General features: G+C 34.8%; 1 protein-coding gene across 1 annotated transcript in view; it reads left to right on the top strand.

Moving 5' to 3' along the window:
* Window positions 1-25,002, top strand: part of CUNH3orf67 (chromosome unknown C3orf67 homolog) — a 102,816-nt gene that overhangs the window by 7,472 nt on the left and 70,342 nt on the right. Inside the window, exons 2-7 of the mRNA XM_021708505.1 lie at window positions 3,074-3,210; window positions 3,883-4,045; window positions 5,432-5,548; window positions 6,683-6,805; window positions 9,557-9,891; window positions 19,989-20,366. Coding sequence (XP_021564180.1) covers window positions 3,074-3,210; window positions 3,883-4,045; window positions 5,432-5,548; window positions 6,683-6,805; window positions 9,557-9,891; window positions 19,989-20,366 — 1,253 coding nt within the window. The remainder of the gene's footprint in view (window positions 1-3,073; window positions 3,211-3,882; window positions 4,046-5,431; window positions 5,549-6,682; window positions 6,806-9,556; window positions 9,892-19,988; window positions 20,367-25,002) is intronic.

The raw sequence follows: 25,002 nt of genomic DNA, 5'->3' as shown, positions 1-25,002 counted from the left end.
ATTATTGCTTTAGATTCAGGGGGTATAAGTGCATGTTTGTTACATGGACATATTGTGTACTGGTGAGGATTGGGCTTCAGTTTACCCATCCCTTAGATAGTGAACATTGTACCCAATAGGTAACTTCTGAACCCTAACCTCCCCGCCTTCCCTAATTTAGTATCCCCAGTGTATATTATTTCCATCTTTATACCATCCCTGTCCAGTCTTCCTTCTCAATTCACACATAAAACCCCCAGGTATATTTTTTTTTCAAATGAGATTCTAACGATAGTTAGAAATACGTGAGTCATTTAATTCAACTCCCCTTCTGATTCTTTTCATTTAATAGTTCATTCATTTTGCTCAGCAAGGATCTATTATATGCCTACTCTATGTCAAGGACTGAGCTAGGTGCTGACAGTTCAGGGTGACAAAAGCAGGGCACTGAGTTTATATCTACTGAAGCACGTGTTAATTAGAATATCTCATAGTCACATGTCAAAGTTCAATTCTAATGTATTCTGACATATTGTAGATAAGGGAGAGTTTATGGAAATGCCTCTATTGAGGGAACTTATCCTAATCAGGAAGGTCTGCAAAGACTTGTCTGAGGAAGTGATTTGTGAGCTTAGACATAAAGGCCATTAGGAAAGGAAAAGCCTTCTAGCCATAGGAAACAGCAGGTGCAAACACGCTGGTAAGCAGGAAGAACTGAGAATGCCAGTCTATTAAGAAAGCAAAACGGGAGGTATAAGGGGTTGGGGTATGTCAGAACATGAAGGATTTTGCAAGCAATGTTAAGGGCATTCTTCTGAATCCTAACAGCAGCAGGAAAGCCATTGAAGAACTCTAAGAGAAAGATCAGAAATGACTCAGTTGGATTTTTGTTTGTATAAGACCTCTCTGGCTGCTTTATGGAGGAGGGATGGAACAGGATACCAGAGTAGAGACAGTAAATCACTTGAGAGGCTTTGTGGTCATCCAGGAGAAGGAGAATGGTCACTTGAAAGTCAGTGCTGGTGAAGTAGATGGAAAGAAGTAGACATGGATTGAATATGGAGAGAATGGAGGAAGGTGTCACATATGATTCCTAGATTCTGACTTCTCAGACTAGATGGATTCATTAGACCATGTTTTCAATTTGAAGTGTCCTTGAGACGTTGAAGAGGAGCTGGTCAAGAAGGTCACTATAAAGAGTAGAGCTCAGAAAATAGGACTAGGGTAAGAGATATACATCAGAGTCATCACAATATCCAGACTAGGTATCCAGACTTCTGCTTAAACACCTTCAAAATGACAGAAAATTCACCACCTCGACAACCAGACATGTTTAGAGAAAGATGTTTCTTATGTTTGGACTAAAAGCTTCCTGAAGCAAATTATACTCATTAGTTCTGATTCTGCCCCTCAGACAAATGGAATCTGTCTTCTACCTAACAGGGCTTCAGGAATTTGAAGAAAATTGAAATGGTATATACCTCCTCACCACTTAATCATCTCCCTCAGATCTTCTATTCAGCAAAAATTATTTCAGTTCAGTTCAATGGTCTAGCCCCTACTTATCTCTTCAGTTTTATTTACTACAAACACAAAACAGACCCAAATAACACCCAAGCATCCACACACATTACTTCCACTGAAAACTAAATATTTGAAGCTTCCTGAGTATTGTATGTTTTCACAAACTTGTGTGCCTTTTTTATCCTATTACATAGTAGTGTTTCTTAATCCCACCACATGTAAAATTACAGCTCCACAGCAGAGACTAATGAGTCCAACTAGCTAACTACAGAAATTTCTGTGGGGAGTAAGTCAAGCAGGAAGTGGTCAGTAACTCATATATGTCCAGGACTAGACAAATGTGGACTTATTTGGGGTCATCATCATAATATTTAAATTGGTCCTGTCATGCAAGTGGGGCACAGCAGAAGGATTTCCAGATAGTGGGTAGTGTTTTGAGTTAAGGGCCATCAGGAAACTAATTGTAGTCACAAAGAACCCCGCAGTCCTAGTCCAATCAGGAGTTCCTTGAACATCCTTCTATGTGGCCATTCAGAGACCTTTCATCTAGCTGCTTCCCTGAGGACCTTAAAGTCCACCATAAGATCGTCTGCATTTTATCAGGAGACGAGGGAATAGAGAGCATAGGGGATTCTGCAGGGGGCTTTAGGAGCCAGGAATTGACTGACACTTCTCACATTCCATTAGCCAGAACTCAGTCATATGACCCATATAACTGCAAGGAATGCTCGGAAACCTAATTTAGCTGTATGTGCAGAAGGAAAGGCAGCAGGATTTTGTAAGGACACATGCCCTTTCCTGAAGCTGACACTAGTTTGCTCGCTTTCTTCCTAAAGCCTTTGGAGATTCCCTGTTGCATAGCAAATTTAGAATAGGCTCTCCACATTTTAAGGTTCTTTTCAGTGTGATCTTAGCCTCTCCTTCCAACTGAGCTAGTCACTGTATTACCCCTGAACTTACCCTACTCTTTCCCTCTTCCAAGCCTTTACTCAGGCACTTTCCTCTTATTCTCAAAATCTTACCAGTTATTCAATTCAATAAGGTCCATCAAGAGGTCACTTTTTCTCCATTCTCACTGGTCCATATTATGTTAGTAACCTGTTTACTTATCTTGTCACCTCCCTCCAGACTTCCAGAGGGCAAGCAATATAGGTCTTATGCATTTAATGTCACTAACAACCTCTAGAAATGCCTGAGAGAATACTCAGGTAGATATTTGTTCAGTTAAGTGAATTAATTTTATTTAAATTATTTTCTTAAAGAGGAAATAAGATGTATTTTTAGTAGCTTTACTTTCTTTTTTTGAAGAAGAACATTTGTGGTAGTGGTTCTCAAATTATGGTGAGTATAAAAATTACTTGGGAGAATTTTAAAGTTTTCTGGCTCCTCCCTCAATATTTGAATTCTATAAATCTGATAGCTTTGATGTTGGGACCCGGTATCTGCATTTTAATAAGTGCTGAGAATTTGGATCACATGGCTCCTGAACTGTACTTTCAGAAAGAATGCCCTGTAGTGCTTGTCATTACGCCCATTAATGGAATGTTATTACCTTCCCTTAACAAAACAGATCAGTTCATTAACAGAGGAACGAGTAGTGTGCGAAACAGTAAAAATCAAGATGTTTGTCATATTGCCTTTGGATCCAAAGTTCTTGGGCCACCACCTCTCTCTGGCAGAAGGAATAACATGAGGATATCCAGCGAGGTAGGAGCAAGATTTGAAGATCTTATCTAAACATGAGTGACATGGTAAGAGAAGGTTTCTTCCCTTTGTGTATGAGGAGCAAGAGGGGCGGGCAGACAGACAGACAGACACTACATGCCAAAGCAGAAGGCTTGAATAAATTTGGAACAGAAATTCTGGATTCTAAAAGACTTCAAAACTGTTTCATATTTGTCATGTCAACATAATTAGCATTCTTAGTATTCTTGTCATTAAAAATGTTCACAAAACTTATAGGCAAATATAAGTGGGTACATTTTGCCATCTTCTTCAAAAATGGAGTTGGATTGTGATCAGACCCCTTACAATGAACAAATTCTCAAATGTTATTTTTTTATTTTAAATTTTCTCTGAATTTTCTGACATATACTGTAATTTTTAATTCCACTTCTAGCTACTGAAGATGGAGTGTAGCAAATAAGCACATTTTAACTTATGTGTCTAGGAGGCTGGTTTATCTCCTAATTTATCTCATTATTTTTATCCTTCCATTTCTAATTTCCTGTAATAATTTCCCTTTCCATCACTTTTAATCTTTTTCCTCTACTTTTTTTCTTACTCTTTATTTATCGAAATAATACTTTTCCTATGTAGCTTCTACAGAAAATATTTTCTATATTTTTAAATGTACTGATTAAATTTTTTTCCTTACAGACAATAAGACCTGTTGGGTCCAAAAATAACCGATCATGCCAGCAATCCACCATAGAAAAGTGTGTTAACAGTACAGAAATGTCAGCCTTGCTGATAGCTGAGTCTGAGGGGCAAGGAGATAAGGAAAATATTTGCCAAATGAAGCAGGCAGTACCTATTCATGGTAAGAATGAATCATACATAAAGATTGATAACTAGTGAAAATAGTGAGAAATGTTCTTATTAAGATAAATCAGCCGTTATATTTATGTCTAGATCTTAAGTCCAGAGAGTTATCATTTAATAATGAAAAGGGTGGTAGATTTCAAAATATACTTAGAATTCTTATTCACATATTAGCTTCTGGAACCTATCATTCTATTTACCCCACTATTTCAAATTGCTATAGTGCCCTATGGCTTTATGATAACTGATACAAAAATAAAATAGCATCTCATTATCACTATATTTTGTAAACTCCATGTGTATTTTAAGTGTTCTTAGCTTAATTTTATCTTTTAGCTTAATTTTATCTTTTAATTAATCTTTTCCATTTATAAAGTATGCTTTCGTTTCTCTCATTGATACAAAAGCAACCCTGTGAGTGAAGAAAGGACTTTTGTCCCATTTTACAGAGAGATTTCAAGGCTAACAAATAGGTAAAGTTTGTAATCATTAGAAAGAATTAAGGCCAGAACTCAAGACTTAGAACTCCCTGTCATTTTTTCTACCTTCACTGGCCTGACTTCAGTGAGAGTTGAAAAGGGGACCGTTTGAATTCATTTGATTTGATTTAGAAATTAATGATCACTATTATAGACAATATCCTCCATGGAGTATGAAGCTTAGATAAGGAAGCAAGTAGCATAGATATCAAGTTCCAGCTGACTATTTATGAGGCCTTGATCAAGTTTCTTAAACTCTGTGACCTTCAGTTTCCCCTTATTGAAAATGAGGACACTATTACTACTTGCATTAGTACTAATAATACATAGCAGCTATCTCAAAGAGTAAGAATTCACTGAGAAAAACCAGTTCAGTGTTCTGTATTGCACCAATAAATTAAACATTCAGTAAATGTAAATACTGCTATAAATATTATTACTACAGAGTTAAATTATACTTAAAAATTATTCTACAGGCTTGACTTGGGTTCTTTCAGAAGCTGCTCTCTAAGCTCTTGTTGAAAGCATACTTAGTCACACTTCCTCTTTTGGAGGAAGAAGTAATTTTTCTGTATTGTCTGTCATTTTCATTTTTTAAAAAATATTTTAATATAGTATGTTGTGTGATTAATGTTAATCAAATTACCTGTAGCTCTGTATAAGGTTATAATACATGAATGAAATGTATCAGTAATTTTGAAAATCTGATAAAATCCTAATATTGGAATAGGAATAAATGCCTATTTTCTATGAAGGAATAAGTTGTGTTTTTGATACATCTTCCCATTATTTCAAAATGATACATGAATATTCTCATTATAGCAATAATTATATTTGCTGAGTTACTTCAAGCCATATAGTACTTTCTGTTCTGGCTTTTGTTCTTTGATATGAAAATGTACCAGCCAATCTACATATTATGCATCCGCATCCCCCTCAAGAACTATCAGCAGATAAGAATAATAACAGAAGAAGATTACGGTTAAAAAGCACCAGCAGAGAAAGGACAGAGACACCCAGCGGTATGGCACTATTTCAATCCTATCTTATATCTGTATATTATTCAGGGCAATGGAATCTCTCTCTGCAGGTTGTAAATTTCAAAGGATTATGAACCAATTCATTTAAAATATAAATGCCTGTTCTACAGGGATTATGGAAATCAAATTTTCTGCAAAAGAATTGCTCTAGAGCCCTAACAGAGATTTGCTGGATTAAATAGACAGTACCACAGAAATAAAGGACTTCCTACTTTTACTCTCAAAGGCTGAATAAGCTTAAATTATTGTTTTTTAAAAATGGTCCAAATGTGATAGAAAAACTTCCTGCTTGCAGACTTTACTAAAATTAAATTTTATTATAATTCTTCGTGTTTCATTTATATTTTTTCTTTTTAAATTGAGCTCTTTTCAGATTGTTGTTTATATTTACTGTCTCTTCCTTTGGGTTCTTTGCCAGATGATATAATGTAGGTTAAAAATTAAACTCTTTGCAACCAGTAAAGCATTCAAAAAATATAGTTATTTATTTAAATATTGGATTTGAGGGATGTATGTATAGATTTGTATACATATATATCAGCCTATCCTGAATCCAGCTGAAAGTGTATCATGCACACATCTATTACCATAATTTCTCAAAAATGCAAGGTTCCTGGGTTGGCTGAAATTCAGCCTGCTACGTTTCATGTTATTTTTATTAAAGAGTAGATAGAAAATTTAATTCTGCAATAATGCATGCATCCATTTTCTTAAGGTGCTGAAGGAAAGAGCTTGGTTGAAATGAGTCACATTGAGTAAGAATTATAATTTAAAGAAAACACACTTAATTTTATGTGGAATTTAAGAAAAAAATAAGACCCTTTAAAAATTATATGGGTTTTGGTATTTTTATCACATATTGTAAAACTTAAATCTAAAATGCCCCTGTGCAAATATCAAAGAAGTTTAAAATGAACCTCTATCAAAATGCAGCTGAGTTCATCTTAAAACATTCTACTGGGGAAAAAAAACCTACATATAATTTACATCATTACCTCCAATCTGTTTTTAAGAAATTAGATAGAAAAGTAAACCAAATTAAACTATTCTTCAAAAATTACTTTTTATAAATTTCAAATGATGTAATAAGAGTGGAAAATATTTATTTCCATCAAGGTTGCTCTTTAGGAAATAACAGGAATGAAGATAAAGCAACAACTGTCCTCACCACTGTGTCCCAACAAGAAGCAAAGACATTTAACCCTAGCACTCCAGGTCTTCCGTCTCCTGATCAAGCAGGTTGGCATCTTTATTACACCATATTTGTTCATAACTCATAGAATATAAATATGCCAAATATATCAAATCCAGTCCTTCTGAAAAGTTGTGATACAGCCATTTGCTAAAATGTGTAAGTTTTTGTCATTCTCCTTATTTAACCTCAATTTTATGTCAAACTTTAATGGATGAAAGAGTATTTTTATTTTCAAATTTTAATGCACTGGTTGTCCTGCTCAGAATAGAAGTTTAAAACTTTGCCATTTTCCCATGACACTGTTACCTTCCCCAGAGATAATCTGTTGTTGCATTTCTCCAGTCCTCTTTATAATGGAGATAGTTGGAACTGAGAGCATTGAGCCCATCAACATATCTTGCCTAGCAGGTGTGTGCTACTTTTACAAAGGCGAATTGTTTTTGAGCAAGGGAAAAAAGAAAATAAATGAAAATTGTTTGTAGTTTGTCAGTCTTATTTATGCAATGTTGAAACCTTCATTAAAATGTTAGGTGCAATTAGTGTCTCTAGCATAAATCTGACTGTGTAGAAAAACTAATTAGATGTTTAGGTGATCATTCTTGCATTTATCTTGTTTGCTGCAATATTGTGATTACATAGTAATTTACATATTTTCCTGAGAAAACACACCAAATTATTCATTACAATTGATATGGAAATACTTGAGGTAAAACTACAAATTCCAAAAATGCATGTGGTAGTGAGATTAGAGTTAGTTTGGTGTAAAACACTCCTTCTACTTTGACTTTCTGACAGTTAATAATATGTTTGGCAATAGGTCATACAAATTATCTAAATGCCTAACGAAGAATCCCAGTATATTTTCCTCCAATTTTCTTCACATATCCATGTACATAATGCAACGCTTTGGTTTTTCTAGTCCTTTTTTTAAAAGCATTTATAGAGTACTTACTGTATTTATAAAGCACCTGCTATATGCCTAACACCAAGCAAAACGGCTTACTGTCCATAATAGGAGCGCCTAGTGAATCTGTGCAGTTCACTGGCCTGCAGCTACAATAACTCAGGAACAGATACAACCCCTGCAAAGTAGTAGATTCAGTCAACCACTGGGCATATACCTACAAACTGTCCCTGGATATATGAAGGCCTTGTCCTTGGTAGACTTTTCTCTAAGAAGTGTACATTGATCACACTTTTTACAGGCAAGTTATGTAACGGTAACTTGGGCTAAGAAACTGATGAAGGTTATAAAATATTTTATTTGTGCCATCAATGTTATTTATTTACTTATTTTTTAAGCAGGATTTATTGAGAGGACAGGAAAGCTCCCACAGTGGGAGGGGACCCGAGGGGGTTGCTGATAACTGTTATTTTTATCAAGGATAATTTGGGAAGGGTTTGCTTGTTTTTTGCTTTTGCTTTGCAGTATAGGCTTTAGAGTTGGCAAATCTTAGATCTCTCTTTGTTACTTTTATCATGATCATAAATATAATAGGATGCAAGAATCAGGTGTAAAATTACATGTTCACATTATGGATCTGCAGAACTGATTTCTGCAAGACTTTGCCGCTGAAAAATGCAGCAAAAACAAAAGTAAATTTCAAGAAAAATAGACTAAATTGAGAAAATGCTGAATTTTTCCTACTGTCATTTTTTAGAAGAAAGCCCGCATAATTTTTTTTTTTTTTTTTGAGTTGTAGTCTCACTCCGTCGCCCAGGCTGGAGTGCAGTGGCACACTCACAGCCACCCCAGCGTCAACTTGCTGGGCTCAGGCGATCCTTCTGCCTCAGCCTTCCAAGTAGCTACAAGGAACTACAGGTGTGCGCTATTTTTTTTTATTTATTGTAGAGATGAGGTCTCGCCAAGTTGCCCAGGCTGTTCTCAAACCCAGGTTGTTGCTCAGGCAATCCCTTCACCTCGGCCTCCCAAAGTGCTGGAATTACAGGCTTGAGTCACTGCGTCTGGCCAAACACATGATTTTTAATGATATCATTATGAAGATCTGTCTATACCAACTTGCCTGGGTCACATAATTATAAAATCTCTCAATTTGGTATAAAAGATTGACATCTTAAGAAGTTTTGATAAAAATATCTTGGTGGTAGCATACAATATTTTTAAAGAAAACAAAAGATGTGCAAAAAGATTTTCATGTCAAAATATTTTCTAAGTTAAAACATAAAGGTCTTTGTTCATCCAGCAGAATTCACTACTAAGATAAACAAATATTTCTGTGGATTTACTATTACTTGAAAAGTCTACTCAGTTTAGTCTGTAAATTATCCTGTTTCAGTCAGTAGAATAGAGAGAAAAAGACTTTCAACCTTTTCATTATTTTCTCTTCTCCATAATTTCTAATCCAAACAATGACCAGACATTTTATTTGAAGAAACTGGTTAAGTACTCTGTCCTCCTGAAGGAGATTTTAATAACTCAACCCTTTTTAAATGTGGAAGATGCTCCTCCACAATGTCAAATTAATGAGGTTATGCTATAAAAAACTTGCTGCAAGACAGGTGATAATTATTTCAGACTTATAAATGTCCTGGCCAGTGTTTCAGCTTAGTTGGAGAGGAAGTGCAAATGAGTTGCCCTTAGCTATAGGCACTGATCAATGGGTTGAATGTTTAGCAGGTTAGAAGATGGTAGATACATTGCCTTCCTTGGCTTTTGCATTATTTGATAAATCTGTTTCAACAACAAGAAATTTTAGCCTAAACCAACTACTTACCTAAAATAACACTTTTATGGAACACTATTCTAATTTTTGTCATTTCTCCCCAAATGTCAGATGAGTGGATATTTCCTGGAAATGATTATCACGTTCCCCGTCTGGCATCCAGGAGACAATCCCTACTTCTGGATGATGACTCCAGCAACACTTCACACCTGTTGCTAGAAGCCAGCAAGGAAAGTGAATATGACCAACAGGCAGAAGAAACACAGATTGTTCCAAAGGATATTTTCACTTTTTCATCAAGACCACGATCAGCACCTCATGGAAAAACTCAGAATATGTCCCCAGAGGGGCTCCTATTCCTTTTGGATCTAAAAGAGGATAACAGTGTGACAAGGAGAGACACTCAATTGGAGGATGATTTTTATAGCAGTGACAGCAGCGAAGAGGTACACTGATGAGTGAAATAGTCTTAAAGCACAGTTGTTCCATTAGCCCCAATAAGCACTAAAACTAGTTGAAATGAAAGCAGAGAAATCAACTGCTATTTATAAAAATATAACAGATTGCCATGTCAGTCAACAGTTGCATCAGGTTGTTATGGTAACTCTAAACTGCTGTCTTCTTTAAAAATTAACAGTCAGCCAATTTCATTTTTAATTATGGAAACCAGTTTTTGGTTTGTTTCTGTTTTGTCATTTTAATCTTTATCCTATAGAATGAGAAATAATATGCAGTTTATTTATTTGATAGCAAGACCAATAAAACATTGAGAACACACATTGTTCTAAATCTCTGGGGAAATTGTGTTGCAGTTGCTAAACATTCTGAATTGATGGTTTTCTGGCTTCCTTACTCTCCTGCCATCTTTTCACCTTAGACCTATTAGGACTCATTATTTTCCATATGGTCCCAGAATTTCAAGAAGTGTGCCAATTAAAGTTTAGATAATGAATCATGGATTAGTATTGGGACTTGCCTTACAGGAGGCTTTCTGTTTGGAATTATTAGAATACAAATATAACTTATAAATTAGTAAATTCATTAAAAGGTAAAAAGCTTGTTAAAAATCAAACTGAATATAGTTTGGGGAAATATTTGTTTAAAATTAATATATTATAAATTTTCCTCATATGAAATGAATTTATGTGTGAAATTTCTATAGCTTTATTTTTAATGATGTCCATTCATATTTTGGGGGGAAAATTATTTTAAAAGCAGAATATAGTCAAGTTTAAGGTTAGTAAAAATATACATATCATTTCTATATAGAAATTATAGAATAATTAGAAAAACTATATGTCTGCCTACAAACCTTTCATTTATAGTTATAGACATTTAAAATCCTCCTTTGGACAGTGGGACACAGATTAAGAACACAGCTCTGACCTTCAGAACCAGTTGAGAATATAGTGGGATAGTTTAGGCAGTAATTATGTTTTTGTGCAACTTTTAATAAGTTTCTTTAACTAAATGCAAGGAGTATCATTTTTTCACAGTATCCTTGCTTCTGAGTGTGATGAAACAATTAGTCATATCCAAACATAAACCTACTGCAAGCCCCTTAATACATAAATAGTCCATTTGATGCCAGTATTTTTAATATTGCTGATGGATACATTTGTCCCTTTCACCTTTAATGATGTTAAGCTGTGAAAACTGCTAAAATGGACATTTGTCTTCAGCATCTAGAAGTGTCTCCCTCCTAGCTATTAATTCTTTCATGGTATAAATTGGCTAATCTGATCAACTAATTCATAACATTTTATTAATTCATATCATTCCCTTCCTATCGTTCATACCCAACCCAAAAGAATTCTAATATTGGAAATGTCATGGCAGCTGGGAAATGGAAATTCTCTGGAAAACTAAGAGGGAAGTATTTCGAAGAACTTTCCTTTAAATAACACCATGTGAGGAACTTACCTCTTCCATCTGTGGGAAGAATAATCCTTGAGAAGCAGCCATAGAGTTTCATGGGAAAATGAAGAATACCAACTCTGAATGTTTTAATTTGGTATCTCTTAATGTGCTTTATTTTGCATTAACTACTCTACTTATGACATCCTTCAGTATTTACTTTGCAGATATGTACTTATTACCAACTACATAAAATTGAAAACAAATTTATCATGCATTGCCCAAGCTTTCACTGACAGCTATTTGGTCACCCCTGTGCCATGTCCATCAAGGTGATCAGTAGCATATGGCTAAAGTCTAACTCATTGCTAACACTTGCCCTGGACCATCTTTAGTCAGAGCCTACTAAGAGTGGTAGCCAGAGAGAGAGAGCAGAAGCTTGCCACATTATTAAACTTTGGGGGTTTGCTGTTAGAGAGACTAACAAGAATTAAACTTATGATACAAAAATAGGACCAAAGAAAATGCTAGGCTTATTTTAAAAAGTTCTAGAATTTGTAATGATCTCTTCTTTACCAAAGAATTTTTTTCCTCTTTTTTTAAATTTTTGGTGATTTCTTTTCCTATAGGATAACTTCTCCCATTTAATAACTGTATAAATCAGTGGAATATTGGGCTATACATTTACAATATTTATTCACATAGTCTTTGAAGAAAAATCAATCTAGATAATTGAGACATCCTCACTATTAGTTATATTATTTTAGAACGTTATATCTTTATACTTTTGCACTTAAGGCAAATATAATGTCATGTTGGTAAATAATGGTGGACAAATGAGTAATAAGAGACTTTATTTGATGTTAGACCATTGAGTATTTTTAAAGGGAAATTAAGTGTATTTAGTAGCGTATAAACTAGGCAAAATCAAATCATGTTATTATGATAAGGGAAAAGTCCAATATACAACATACAATAGTAACAGTTAATGAAAACAAGCTTTCAGTGATATATTGTCTTTGTAATTTAAGTTGCTAATAATTAATTCACATCTGCAATCTTAATGTAGAAGCCTCAAAAGTATCATTTTTTGCATATGCTCTTGTCTTATTCTTTGTTTTACTGTATATTTTATTCCATAGGCAGCTGTATATACTAAATATTTCTGATATTCAATTAATTAATTTTGAAGTTGTTCTTATTTGAAAAGCACATTACAGAAATATGTAATAATGAGCTATAAAATCAAGATTACCATGTAAAATGAATTACCTTAGGAAAACCTTTAAAACAAAGTGCCTTTAACATTATTGCAGCATCTGAAACAAAAGCATGCTACATTATTGACTCTATTTTATATTTTATGTTAATTTTTAATCTAAAATTACTGTGAATCTGCCCAACAGAACCTACTACTTTTATAAAAATATAACATATTGCCCCGAACTCTCTTTTACATGCTGAAGCAGTTATTTGCAAGGTCAGGTAATTTGCAAGGCCAGTTTAAATTGGAGCATTTAGACCCCTAAAACTAACCATATTAGGACACAAATTATGTGGAATGACTACCTATATATTCAGATTAGCTAGAAAGCTTACATCTCTTCCCTCCATCTAACTCTATGGAAGCCTTCAAAGGACAAATATCCAAACAACAGATTAAAGGAATTATTTAATGTGCTTTCTTTTGCTATAGCTACTGCCTCCCAGCTTTCCTGGTGTTGTTGCTTTCAAGGTTTTCGCACTCAGTAGTTAAACTATTTCATTTTCTATTTTTCCCTGATAGCATATGTCTCTGAACTATTACCCATTCACCCCTTTATACTTGACTAATGATTTTTTATTGCTTTCTCACACACATTTATATACTCTACTAGAAAGGATGTTTAGTCTACATGAGGCTTCTTATATTGCCGTGTAGCCTTTAAATACTTTTAAATGTCAGTGAATGTGTTGGAAAAAATGGACAGACTGTATTTTGAATATTTCTCCTTCCATTTTTATTCCTGTATTTATAAATTATAACATAATATACCCTCTAGACTTGCCAGGCAAATTTAATATTTATTCTACATGAATAATCCTTTTAAGCTTTTTACATCTACATGTCCTCTGAAAAAGTCACAAGTCTCTTGGTCCCTGTGATTTGGCTTTACATTGTTATGGCAGGTGAATAAGGCTACATAATGCTTATCTACTTGAAATCTTACCTTTCCACCATTTTTGCTAAAAGATAAACATCTGATTGTGGATAGAAGTCTTTGCAAGTAATCTTAAAGTGTTGTCAGTTAAAAGAGCATTAAGTCTGACTTATAGAAACATATATTTTTGTCTTGAATAATTAGCGGAGTCTCATCATTTGTCCTTAACACTCATATAATGATGTTTGCATGTCTAATACAGTTCCTATAACCTCTGCTATGATTTGTCTATAAAGCATCATTGGCTACAGGTAAAGATATTGCAAAAAATAATTTGGCCAACGCTTTTTAATGTTAGGCATGCTGCAGGTTACTTGTTTGTTAAAAACTGCCACATCTTCCTTTCACTTTATTTGTTTACAAACTAGTAAAGTGCATATGGTCCCAGAATTTCAAGAGGTGTGCCAATTAAAGTTTAGATAGTGAATCATGGATTAGTATTGGGACTTGCCTTACAAGAGGCTTTCTGTTTGGAATTATTAGAATACAAATATAACTTATAAATTAGTAAATTCATTAAAAGGTAAAAAATTTACTAAAAATCAAACTGAATATAGTTTGGGGAAATATTTGTTTAAAATTAATATATTATGATAACTTTTCCCCATGTAAAATGAACTGATGTGTGAAATTTCTATAGCTTTATTTTTAATGATGTCCATTCATATTTTGGGGGAAAAATTTATTTTAAAAGCAGAATATAGTCAAGTTTAAGGTTAGTAAAAACATACAAATCATTTCTATATAGAAATTATAGAATAATTAGAAAAACTATCTTTATGTCTGCCTACAAACCTTTCATTTATAGTTATAGACATTTAAAATCCCCCATTCATCTTTGCCACCCAGACAGAATTGTATTACTTTCATAGTGTTAGGTACCAGAATCTTGGTGAGACCTCCCAAAATGTTAGGTTAAAATCCCATTAGGGCCTCCAAATGTTAGGTCAGGCCCACTGGGGTGTGTCTGGTCTGTGATCCAGTGCTGCTTGAAAGATGCAAAGAATTGCACAGAAGTTAGATTAGAGAATGTAGTTTATTTATAAAGTAAATTAGAGAGAGAAAAGAGAAAGGAGATTCACCTCCCCAAGGTAGGGGAGGGGGCCAAAGTTTAGGAAAATGTGGCAGTGGCCATAGCTCTAAAAAGCACATGACCACACCAGAGTTTAGCAAAGCAATGGCAAAGGGCTGCTTCAGGCGGAATCCTTTTAAACGTTCCCTTTAATGGGGGCAGGTCGTTAAGGTATTGTGGTGATCTGCTCCATGTCATCACAGGAGGGCAAGTAAGCACAGGAACCGATGTCAGGTAATGGACAGCAGTCAGATGGGATGGTTGCCATGTTGTTGGGGTCTGTGTCATGAAGGTAATGAGGGGCTGATTAGGTTAACTTGTTTACAAAACAAGCTGGGGAGAGGTTGTAAAACAATTATCAATAGCTACCTCGGAGAAGCCAGTTCTGTCCTTGGCTAGTAATTAGAAGACAAGTTAAAGTGAACTGCTAGAAAATCATGACAAAGCTAAGCAATGTTAAAATGGCTGCTCTTTGGCTTTACTGATTTCATGTATGTCCTCTCACATAGTTTCCTGTTGTCATGACCGGAGTGTGAGAAATGAATTGCCAACAGACACAGAGAGTCAGATTCTGGTCCTTTACTAGCCAGCGACCAAGAGAGGGCTAATGCCACCAAAAATCTCTCAGCCCCAAGTGAAGCAAGCAGGGGGTTTATATATGTAACACAGCTCTGAAAAACACAGTTTCTGTAACTATAGTAACTAAAGGTTGCATATCGAAAAGGAACAGAAAATAGGGAAGGGGTCCTGTTGCTAATCTTGCTGTTTTATGTTTACTTACTTGGCCATTGGCCAGGGACATTTTTGCAAAACAGATATTTTTTGAAACAGGATGCAGGTGGGGTCAGGGATTTCAAAGAAGAAGCTATCAGTTACAGTTCAAAGGCCAAGAACAGTTGTGGTTATGTGGTGGGGGAGGGTGTTCTTTCAAGCAGGCAACTGCAAGTAACTTAAAATGGCTAGCAAGCTTGTATAGATTTCTATAGGCTATATAGACATGGATTTTTCAGACTTTTCACTATAACATTCAAGAGACAGAAGTACAAGTACTTCTTGGGGAAGTTATGAATATATTTAAGATACATTTGAATGATAAGCCTTGTTATCATCAGAGAATAAATGTTATTTTCAATCTGGTATGACTTTCTTGAACTGTATTTGTGAAAATAACTGTATTCTTTAGTTGACAGAAGTTTACCTGTACTGTGTTGTTTGCAAATGCTGTTGTCCAACTAATAGGTGCTGTCAGTTCACATGTTTTGTCAATAAAATGATAGCCAAAAGTAAAAGTAAAACTCCTCCTAACTTAATCTCAACTACAAATTCAAAACCACCATCAAAAGTGTGTTTTGAATATTGCAGATGTGTTTTGTTATGGAGCTTTTAAGAATGTTACACAAAACTTTTTTCGTGGTGGACTGAATTAAAAACTCAATTGAAATATAAGTAAATATGATTGTCCATTTTTACAAAGGCTGAAATCGAATTTTATCCTGAGTCTCTCAACATTAAAGTTATGGTACAAAGAGACTGGGTCCCATCTGCTCCAAGTAGGTGGCCCTCAAGAGTCATTAAAATTATCTTTTTAAAATTACATCTCAGCAAGAGCAATCCATTTTGTGCAGCCAGAAATTATTGTCCAAATGCCCATCTGCATGTCCTTTTAAGAAATGTAGTTCAACAGAGGAAGTGCTGCTCCTTGGGGAAATCATTCTCATCTTTGGCGTACATATGCTGTGCTACAGTTAATCAGGCAAACTCTATTGATGTTCCTGGCACTGGGGCGTGATTGAATATTTAACAAACAAAAGTTTCTGAGCCCAGAAGACAAATGGTTCAAGAGATTTGGGACTTTTAAAAAAATATATTAAGTTAAATCAAAAGCATTTTATATTTGTTCTTCTGAGAAACAGATGAACAGATGATTGGAATGTGAAAATGGCATGACAATTTCTTTGCTACTCTGACAAATTATATTCAATTGCTATACAGGTTTTCAGTAGCTAAATGATAAACCAGAAGGAAAAAAACTGGTTTTTTCAATCAGATCACAGTAAGCTAACATTTCGTGCATATAACAAATTTATATGTTATATGGAAGAAAATTCATTCAAAAACATGTTGAGCTGAAATGAATTACATATGTGCAATCAGTAAACATCATCTCTATTTTATTTTTTAAAAAGCAAAAGTATAACTAAAGAAAGGAACAGAGTTTCGCCAGTGCACTAGTAAATACTGTATATAGTATTTTTTATTCTCCATTTATTTCCTTTCTAAATGAGGAGCAGATCCAATGCAATTAAAATACTACTTAAATTTAGTTTCGTGTATCATCTTGCCTTTCTTGTTCATCTCAACTCCTCTTTCAGAAGCTGAGGTAAACCAGAATTTATAGTTCTGGGGCAAGGTAAACAAGCCTTTTGTACCCTGTCCAGATTCTTCAATTATTTGTCCCTTCTATATATTTAAAATATCATGGAAAAATATTGCCATGGAAAGCAATACAACCAGGAGAATGCTCACCAGGATACACAACTAAATCCATCTGCTTCTCGCCTAACATACAAACCAGAATATATCTTAAGAAAACTGCAAGATGAATGTCCATATACATACTCATGAATATCTCTGTGTGTATAACCACTGCTCATGCCAGGCAGAGAGAAATACTTTATACCTGAGTAAACTACTGGAAGAAAATGCTATATTCTGACCCATCACAGATAGACAAATAGACTTCTTACCAAATAGATTGATTTTTAAGATGTTTTCTGGATGATGCAGCAAACATATAGTGTTTCCATAAAGCCCTTCAAATTCCCAAAATAGTACATCTGAAATTCTTTAAATGACATTTACTGCCTTCTACTTTATGACATTATTACTTTTCAGGAATCTTCTCTCTGCCATTAGACTTTATACCTCTTGAGGGCAGAGTCTATGTCATTCTCACCTGTTTATCTTCTGTAGTGTCTTAAAAATGCCTTTCACAGAGTGGAAGCTTAAAGAATTAAAGTTTTTTGTAAAAGTTTTCAATTTCTTCCTATGTCATGTATCAAGTATGTCCCTTTTTATTAGGAAAATATGATGGAAATGAATGAGTAGAGAGTCTTTGATCTAAGAAATTCCACTGCTAATTGTATATAACAATTATAGGAAATTAAACTGGAATTTTTTTTTTTAATTGGAGAAGAGCTAGCACTGTCTAGCAGTCAGACCAAATTTTAAAAAACATATATGCTAGTCCCACCAATGCCTTCTTAGAACTAAGGTTTGTGGGATGTCTTCTCTATTTTTTGTCTACCTTCTCCTCTAGACAACAATAAAATTTAATTCTTTATTTATCTCTGAAAAAATTAGAAGAGTCACCACACTATTACCTAGTAATTTAGAACACTGGGCATTTTTCCAAGTATCTCTGGTAGTCTCTCCAGTTTTCTGCCTAAAGGCAAGTTTTTCAACCATATGAACTTCACTGAGGTACCCAGAATGATGGAGAAGAATGAGCTCACTCAGTAAATGGCCTAGAGCAGAGAAACTGCCCAAAGCCTGCAACTGAGGCCACATGGACTGTTGCAAATGCAGGAATATTCTTACCCTTCTTATTTTTTCACTTAAGCCACAAAGTAAGAGCCCATGAATTGACACCCAATCACCATCTTTTCTTTACTCTGTCTGGGATTTTGAAAGATAAATCTCTCCATTATTAATAAATAAATAAATATGTTGGGGGGGTGTTTGTCTTTGTATCAAAAGAAAAAGCTAACATAGGCAAAGAAAATTTATGCCCAGAATGAGTATTAAAAAGAAATGTTAGTAAAAGATCTTTAAACAGTCTGCAGTTCTCATCCCTTACTATATATAAGCTATTGGGAGAGGTTTTAAGACCCAAGTGTACAAAGGGACTTCAAAAAGTCCATGGAAAATATGTGTTATGATTTCAAAAAACTGTTTGCACCAAAATAAACTTGAACTAATTTCTTATAACATATCTGAACAGGATCTACTTTGAGGTGCTAAGAAGGATAAGACATCAGTTTGAAAAGAGCCCCAATCAGAGCAACATGCATTCTGCTAAAAAAATTTTTTTTAGTCAGTATCTTACTCTGTTGTCCAGGCTGGAGTGCTGCGTCATGATCACAGTTCACCACAGCCTCAACCTCCTGTACTCAGGTGATCCTTCTGCCTCAGCCTCTAGAACAGCTGGGACTACAGGAATGTGCCACCACGCTTAGCTAATTTTTTTTACTTTTGTAGAGACAAGATCTCTCTGTGTTGCCCAGGCTGGTCTCAAACTCCTAGGCTCAAGTCATAATCCTGCCTTGACCTCCCAAACTACTGAGATTACAGGCATGAGCCACAACACCCATCTGCTAAAATTGAAGCAAGAACCAACATCACATTAAGATATACATTGTCAACCAACATCACATTAAGATATACATTGTCAGACACCAAATATTGTCTTTAAAATGTACTCTACTTTTATTGTTTTTTCTCTATTTGAAGTTTATCGTTTAACACTCATTTACTTATATATTTAAATAGATGTGTCAGACTGCGAAAATCTACCATGTCAAGTACATGCAATAGTCACACAGTTATTTCTTTAAGTGTATTATTTTACAGCATAAAAGTCTACCAATTGAAATGGCCCTACATTTATCATTCCCATTATTTACTTTCATGGCCATTGATTTTATGTATATGATTTCTTTTTTTCAGATTTTAAAAATTTTAACTTTACTGTTCTATGGGTAATCACAGAACTATGCACTTGTAAAATTTTTCTCAGCTTTCCAAATAATTATACTTAATGAAGTTCCTCAGCTTTCCAAATAATTATACTCAATGAAGTTCATATTTTGCAAAAAAAATATAAAACATGTTCCATTATTTATTGCTCTTGCACAATAAAATTGCCCTACAATGAGGCAAAATACTTTGCTAGCCACAATTGTATTTACAGTATTGTTTCTCTACAGTATTGTTTCTCTAAATATCATAAGTTCTACTTATTTCTCTTCCCATGGAGTTATCTTATCAAGAAATCAAAATACGTTACTCTTGGATATTTTAGGTAACTTCCTATAGATTTTCTTGTTTTAGACATGAGTATGATATATCTTTTAGAATGATATGAGTAACTATTTCTTAAATATTGTCTTGTTATTCATGGGTAAAAAATATGGTATATCCAGACCAAATACCATGTAGCAGGACATTTTAGCAAATGATTTATATCTATTTGCATTGCTATTTTTAGTTACTCATATTTTTCTTTGCAGAGTAAAGTAAAAAACATATATATTTTTGCTTTATTCGTAGAATATATAAACTTATTGAGAACTTGTATTTAGTAACCACAAACTTTTGCTCAAAATAATTTTTACTTTGTTCCCCAATGTAGGGTAACCACAGTATCCAGGATTCACCAGGCCCAACAACTAGTCCTTCAGGGTTAACTCAGTTAACATTAGAGAGCATGCCGGGGAACGCTGTAAGGCCAACAAGTAAAGGATATCTAAAAAGTGCCTACACAGAAGCAGGAGCCGCAGAAAGCCAGAGTTCCTTGGTGAAGCAAATAGATAGAAACAACTTTCAAACAAATTGGTTGCCTACAGCATGTCTTTCTCCCCCTGGACGAAGGTGTGGATCCACTCAGAAAACTCCAGAGCCCCTAATCAAAGCGAAGGACTTACCAGCCTATCAAGTGCCAGCTTCACTAAACAAAACCTCCCTTAAAAAAATCTCAGGGGACAAGTTGAGACCAATCCCTGAAGTATCTGTAAGTGGTTTGTGGTTTACGTATGTGGGCAATACACCCTGCTAGGTTCTATTCTTCCACTTTGCACACATTTTTAGTAGTACTTTTTTTTTATCATCTGAGTGATCAGTAGTGTATTTTATTTCTCATTCTGATGTGTTTTAGTTTGGTAACAGCAGCTATTAAAGAGTATATTGTACATTCCAAGAATAATAGAATACCTCATGTTTTTAATGAGAACGATAATTATGTAATTTTCATCACAATATTTTTTATTTCCTAGTTACTTCCCATAATTTTAGTTATCACTGCCTGCAAATTATAAATGAAGATCTTATTTTTGAGCCAAAAGCTTGCCAGTGAAATTGACAGATTTTCAATAACAATCTACATTAGGAGCCATAAAAACATTATTATTCTATTTTCTTTCTGGTCTCTCTGCAGCAGTTCCCCCAAATAATAAATGATATGGATGAAGGTTAACAGTAAAGCAGTGTCATCGAATAAATCCCTAGGCTAGTTTGGTGGCAGTATTCATGTCCATCAGATTGATTTTTTTTCCTTCCTGTGTTAATGCTTTTCTTCCTTCAATTCCCCTATAAACTGCACTGAGAAACTCGAGAATAAATGAAACTATGCAGAACAAATGACACATATGTTCCATTTTGTTAAACATTAAAGATTTTCTTTATGTTTCATGTCCCAAATATTCTGTATGTATTACAGTGTAAAGCTTTAGTCCAGTTAATGTTCTAAGCAGGTTAGGGTGGATTCATTGTTATCTAACACAAGTAATAGACATATACATCATTATCATTAGGAAAATAAATAGCTAATTATTTTTAAACTTTATCTTGTGCCAGTCACTGTAAAAAGCCCTTTTCCATGGAGTATTTTATTTAATTCTCACAACAACCCTGAGGGATAAGGACTATCATTATCACCATTTTATAGATGAGGAAACTGAGGTTTTAGTATATTCACAGGGTTATGCAAATATCACCACTATGTAGTTTGGTTGTGCAGTTTGTTCAAGGACAACAGCTAGATAGTTGGGGAGGTACAACTGATTGTCTGACTCTGGAACTTACACAGCCTGTATCCAACATGGCTATGCAACATAAACGTGTTAAGTGTTATAAAAGTGATGTCCTCTCCTCAAGAAACATCTAAAAATAAAATGGAAACATCTAAAAATAAAATGGAACTTTTTTTATACCACATACGTGTGTGCACCTGTGTATGTGTGTGTATATACAAGAAAATAGTATATCACTTAACCTAATGAAAATGGATTTGCTTTGTGGTGATTTAGGATGAAAATTGTCATTAATTTTTTGCATGTTTTTCATTTTTGAAGATATTTTTACAACAAACAAATGTTCTTGTTCCACCTAGTTGTAATTTTTCTCTTTGGCTGTGCTAAAGTATTTGAATGTAGCTAATAAACTAGCCTTATAGTTTTGGGGTTTTTTTTCTACACTGCTGCTTCATTGGACTGCAGCTAATACTGGGCTGCCAAAAACAGAACCAAAGCAAGTCTTTGGAATTATTCCACTCAGTTTTCCCCCTGTTTCTTGGCTACCAGCTTCTATTAGGTAGAGTCTGTCATTCTACATATAAAAAAAAAATGTTTATTTCAATATTTTTTAATTTTTCTGTAGAAATGAAACCAATACACAAAAGTAAGCTTAGAAACTTCAGGCGCAAATGAGCCTGAATTACATAGCCACTCAACAAAGTACATTTCCTATAAAATAGTGCTCTCTAATCATACCAGAAATAATAAAAGGAATAAAGAGACCAAAGTTTGGATGGAGAGCCAGGGACTTGCTCTCACCCATTCTCTTCATTTAAGAAGCTTTTAGAGCCGGGCTTGGTGGTTCAGCCTGTAATCCCGCGCCTTTGGGAGGTTGAGGTGAGTAGAATGCCTGAGCCCGCGGGTTCGTGACCCGTGTCGGCAACTTGGCGAGACCTCATCTCTACAATAAAAAAATTTTTTAAAAAATTAGCCAGGCGTGGTAGCGCATGCCTGTAGTTCCAGCTACTTGGAAGGCTGAGGCGGAAGGATCGCCAGAGCCCAGCAGGTTGAGGCTGCTGTGGACGGGAGCAGCCACTACACTCTAGTCTGGGCGACAGAGTGAGACTCCAACTCAAAAAAAAAAAAAAAAAAGAAGAAGCTTTTAGGATAAGACAGTTCCCAGAAGCCATTTGGATTATTTCAGGAGAGCCTTTCTATAGCTGCTCACTGCAAATTACAAAACACAAGCCTGGCATGTCTCTTCTTCCTCACAGGAACCCTGGAAGAAATTACAATTCCATTTTATAGCTAAAGAGACTGACTTAGAACAATCACTTCACAGAAGTGAAGAAAAGATAGGAGCTTTAGCTTTGGTGAGGGATAAAGGCACAGATAAAAATTCATGCAAGGAAGTTTGACCTGTGTCAAAACTCAGAGTTAAGAAATGTTGTATCTCCAGGCCTGTAATCCCAGCACTTTGGGAGGCCGAGGTGAGGAGATTGCCTGAGCCCATGGGTTCGAGAAAAACCTGGGCAACTTAGTGGGCCTCACCTCTATAATAAATCAAAAAATTAGCCAGGCATGGTAGTGTGTGCCTGTAGTTCAGGCTACTTGGAAAACTGAGGCAGAAGGATCGCCTGAGCCCAGCAGGTGGATGCTGGGGTGGCGGTGAGTGAGCCACTGCACTCCAGCATGAGTGACGGAGTGAGACTTCAACTCAAAAAAAAAAAAAAGTTTGTTATCTTTAATAATCCACATGATCATTACCATCTATGACTTACATTTATGAATGTGATCATCTTAGTTTAATAAGAATAAAATTATGAAAGACATAAGGCAGTCTTCCTCATTTCAAAGTGATTTTACAATGGGAATGAAGTATTCTTCCAGAGACATCTTTAAAAAGGAAGTTCATGCTTGTAGAGAAAGGGTTCCAATAATCGGCATTTTCTCCACTTAGTATTTACGACCAAGAGTCTATGAAAATGAGTATGCTTACTAACAAAGGGATTTTCCCCCAGATCCCAGAGACTATGGGTTGATTTTCTTTAATAACTACTTTATTGAGATTGAATTCACACAATATAGAATTCATTCTTTTAAAGTATACAATTCAGTGGTTTTTTAGTATATTCAGAGTTGTGCAACCATCACCACTATTTAATTTTAGATCATTTTCTTCATCCTAAAAGACGTAACAGATACCCCCATTACCCCTGCTCCCAAATTCCTGACTACTACTAATCAAACTTTTTGTGTCTATGGATTTGCCTGTTCAGGACATTTCACATCCAGTATGTGGCCTTTCACGTCTGACCTCTTTCACTTAGCATAGTGTTTACAAGTTTCATCCATATTGTAGCACTTCATTCTTTTTTATGCCTGAACCCATTGTATGAACATGCCTTACTTGTTTATTCATTTATCAGTTGATGGACATTTAGCTTGTTTCTACTTTTTGGTTGTTGTGAGTGACATTACTGGGAACATGTGTATGCAAGTTTTCATGTGGACACAGATTTTCTGTACTCTCAGGTATATACACCTGGAAGTGGATTTGCTGGGTCTTATGAAACTCCGCATTTAACTTTCTAGAAACTGCCAAACTGCTTTCCAATGTAGCTGTACTATTTTTCATTCCCACCATCAAGGTATGAGTGTTCCAATTTCTCCATGTCCTAATCAATACTTCTTATCTGTCTTCTGTATTAAAGTAAACCAAGTGAATATTAAGTAGTATCTCACTGTGATTTTGGTATGCATTTCCCTAATGGCTAATAATATTGAGCATCTTTTCATGTGCTTTTTTAGCCATTTGTATATCTTTTTTGGAGAAATGCCTATTCAAATCCTTTGCCTATTTTTAAATTGGGTTGTCTTTTTATTGCTCAAGCACAAGAATTCTTTATATTTATTTTGGATAAAAGTTTTTTACAGATTATGACTTGCAAATATTTCCATTCTATGGATTGTCTTTTCATTTCTTCATAGTGTTCTTTGAAACACAAAAGTTTTTTAATTTTTATGAAGTCCTTTTTCTGTTTCTTATACATTTGGTTTTATGTCTAAGAAACAATTACCTGCTACAAGGCCACAAGATTTACTTCTGTGTTTTCTTCTTAGAGTTTTATAATTGTAGCTTTTAAATGTAGTTGTATTATTTATTTTGAGCAAATTTTTTGTATGAGATAGGGATCCACCTACTTTTTTTTTTTTTTTTTTTTTTTGCATGAATGTCTACTTGTCCCTGCACCATTTTTTCAAAAGACTTTTCTTTCCTCCCCCGAATTGACCATATATGTAAGAGTTTTTTCTGGTCTTTTGAGTCTGTTCCATTGATCTGTATATTAATCCGTATATGCTAATACTACACAGCCTTGCTTACTGTAGCTCTGTAGTAAGCTTTGAAATCAGGAAGTGTGAATCCTTCAATTTTGCTCTTCCTTTCCTCATTGTTTTTGCTTTTGCTGAGTCCCTTGCATTTCCATCTGAATTTGAGGATCAGTTTGTCAATTTAAAAAAAAAAAAGAAAGAAAGCTGGGATTTTTGGTAAGGATTGCTTTAGGGAAAATTGTCATCTTAATAATACTAAGCCTTTCAATTCATGGCATGTCTTTTCAGTTTTTAAGCACTTTT

The sequence above is a fragment of the Carlito syrichta genome, unplaced genomic scaffold (assembly GCF_000164805.1).
Source record: "Carlito syrichta isolate Samal-C Ts95f unplaced genomic scaffold, Tarsius_syrichta-2.0.1 Scaffold140504, whole genome shotgun sequence".
Classification (NCBI taxonomy): Eukaryota; Metazoa; Chordata; class Mammalia; order Primates; family Tarsiidae; genus Carlito; species Carlito syrichta.
Note: the sequence above shows the minus strand (reverse complement) of the source record. Positions and strands in the feature narration are given on the sequence as shown.